The 2,044-nt window shown below is 39.3% G+C and overlaps 1 protein-coding gene across 1 annotated transcript; it reads left to right on the top strand.

The window, feature by feature from the left end:
• The first annotated feature begins 528 nt into the window (after positions 1 to 528).
• Positions 529 to 1,476, top strand: LOC100732856 (olfactory receptor 8B8-like). Its single transcript, XM_003472612.3, has one exon. The coding sequence runs from the start codon at positions 529 to 531 to the stop codon at positions 1,474 to 1,476; it is 948 nt and encodes a 315-aa protein (XP_003472660.3).
• The last annotated feature ends 568 nt before the right edge of the window (positions 1,477 to 2,044 follow it).

Here is a 2,044-nt window from a genome sequence, read left to right as displayed (position 1 = left end):
TGGTTCTCTCAGTCAAAATATGTCACAAGCAACAGCAATAATGACAAATGAAAAATCTTTATTCTGCACCCTGTAACACACATCAAGCCAGTTAGCTCTTTGAGAAGAGAGGAGGAGAATGAATTCCTCCCCTGAAGACATGGTTCCAAAGGGTGAGTGTTGAATTTTATCTCTTCTGCTATTCTTCTTGCAGACTTAATCTGTTGTGTTCAGTGAACCCTTGAAATGCCTCAATTTTGTCTGCTGGGAACGTCACTGACTGGGTCCAGTGAGGCAAAAGTGCTCTAGGGCCAACAATGTTCCTGCTTCCTGAAATCCCTCTTTCCAGTAAGTGTCTCCTACATTCTTCCTAATATTCATCTTTATACACTCCCTCTTCCTTGTTCTAAAGTGGAGAAAACAAGGGCATAGGGAAGGATGAGCTCAGGCTCACCATCTTATTCCCTGAATCAGCTCTCATACATTGGATTTGTTTGGAGTTGTCTCATTTTAGTGTCACTGTGTGTTTCTTCTCTTGTTCTCACAGAAATGGTCCAGGGAAGAATGGCTTCATACAATGGCTCTTCAGTGACCGAGTTTGTCCTTCTGGGTTTAACACAACAGCCAGAGCTCCAGCTGCCTCTCTTCCTCCTCTTCTTGGGAATCTATGTGGTCTCCAAGCTGGGGAACCTGGGCTTGACTGTTCTCATAGGTCTGAATCCTCACCTGCACACTCCCATGTACTACTTTCTCTTTCATCTCTCCTTCATCGATCTCTGCTACTCCTCAGTCATAACTCCTAGAATGCTGATGAGTTTTGTGAATAAAAATATCATCCCTTATGCTGAGTGCATGGCTCAGCTCTTTTTCTTTGCTTTCTTTGCAATAGATGAGTGCTATATTTTGACATCCATGGCCTATGACAGATATGTGGCCATCTGTAAGCCCCTGCTTTACACGGTCATCATGTCCCATCAGGTCTGCTTCATGATGACAGTGGGTGTGTATGCAATGGGCTTTGTGGGTGCCTTGGCCCACATAGTGTGTATGCTGAGACTCACCTTCTGTGACAGCAATGTCATCAATCACTACATGTGTGACATCCCTCCTCTCCTGAGGCTGTCCTGCTCAAGTACCTCCATCAATGAGGCAGTGGTGTTCATTGTGGTGGGTGTCAATGTTATAGGCCCCAGTCTTGCCATCTTTATTTCCTATACTTTGATTCTCTCCAATATTTTCTCTATCCATTCTAGAAAAGGCAGGTCCAAAGCCTTCCACACCTGCAGCTCTCACATCATTGCTGTTTCTCTTTTCTTTGGAGCATTAGCATTCATGTACCTGATGCCTTCTCCTGCTGAGGCTCTGGACCAAGATAAAATATCCTCCGTTTTTTATACCGTTATGGGACCAATGATGAATCCTTTCATCTATAGTTTGAGGAACAAGGATGTCCATATTGCACTGAAAAATATTTTGAAGAAAAGGATTAGCACATAAATAGAAAATATTTTTGCTATATATCATATTATTTAGCACTGATGTTATATAAAACTATGGTGATAATGGCAAGTAATCAAATTATGAAAATTATATAAAATATAGAAAATTGAGTACTTATACAAATACTTTCACAAGTCAAAGTAATACAGGTAAGAAGATCATATTTATTCTTTTAAATAGGAGTAGAGTGATTGTTTAGTCTGTCATTCTCCTGCTTAGTAAGGTATTAAGTGGAAATGTGGTTCATGATAATAAATCTAGAAATGGTTATTGTGAAATTTAAACACATTCATATCTGAAATTCCTGTACTACTGTATTTTTTTGCACTTTAGTTTGGTAATTTAATTTTTATTTGGTAAATGTCTGTTGAATGTTTAAAAACATTAGTTTCCAGAGAGGACTTTGCTTTTCAACAACACAGATGCTCTAATTTTGTTCATACTTTAGTCTCTAATGTGTGATATAAAGAGAGGCTGAAGATATTTCTCTGATTGTAGTTCCTAAGGTCAGCAAGTTAAAATATTTAGAACAGACAAGACAAAGGGAAGCTGTGTTACATGTAGC

The sequence above is a fragment of the Cavia porcellus genome, unplaced genomic scaffold (assembly GCF_034190915.1).
Source record: "Cavia porcellus strain 051 isolate PalLab524CR breed Dunkin Hartley unplaced genomic scaffold, mCavPor4.1 scaffold_9, whole genome shotgun sequence".
NCBI classification, from domain to species: domain Eukaryota; kingdom Metazoa; phylum Chordata; class Mammalia; order Rodentia; family Caviidae; genus Cavia; species Cavia porcellus.
Note: the sequence above shows the minus strand (reverse complement) of the source record. Positions and strands in the feature narration are given on the sequence as shown.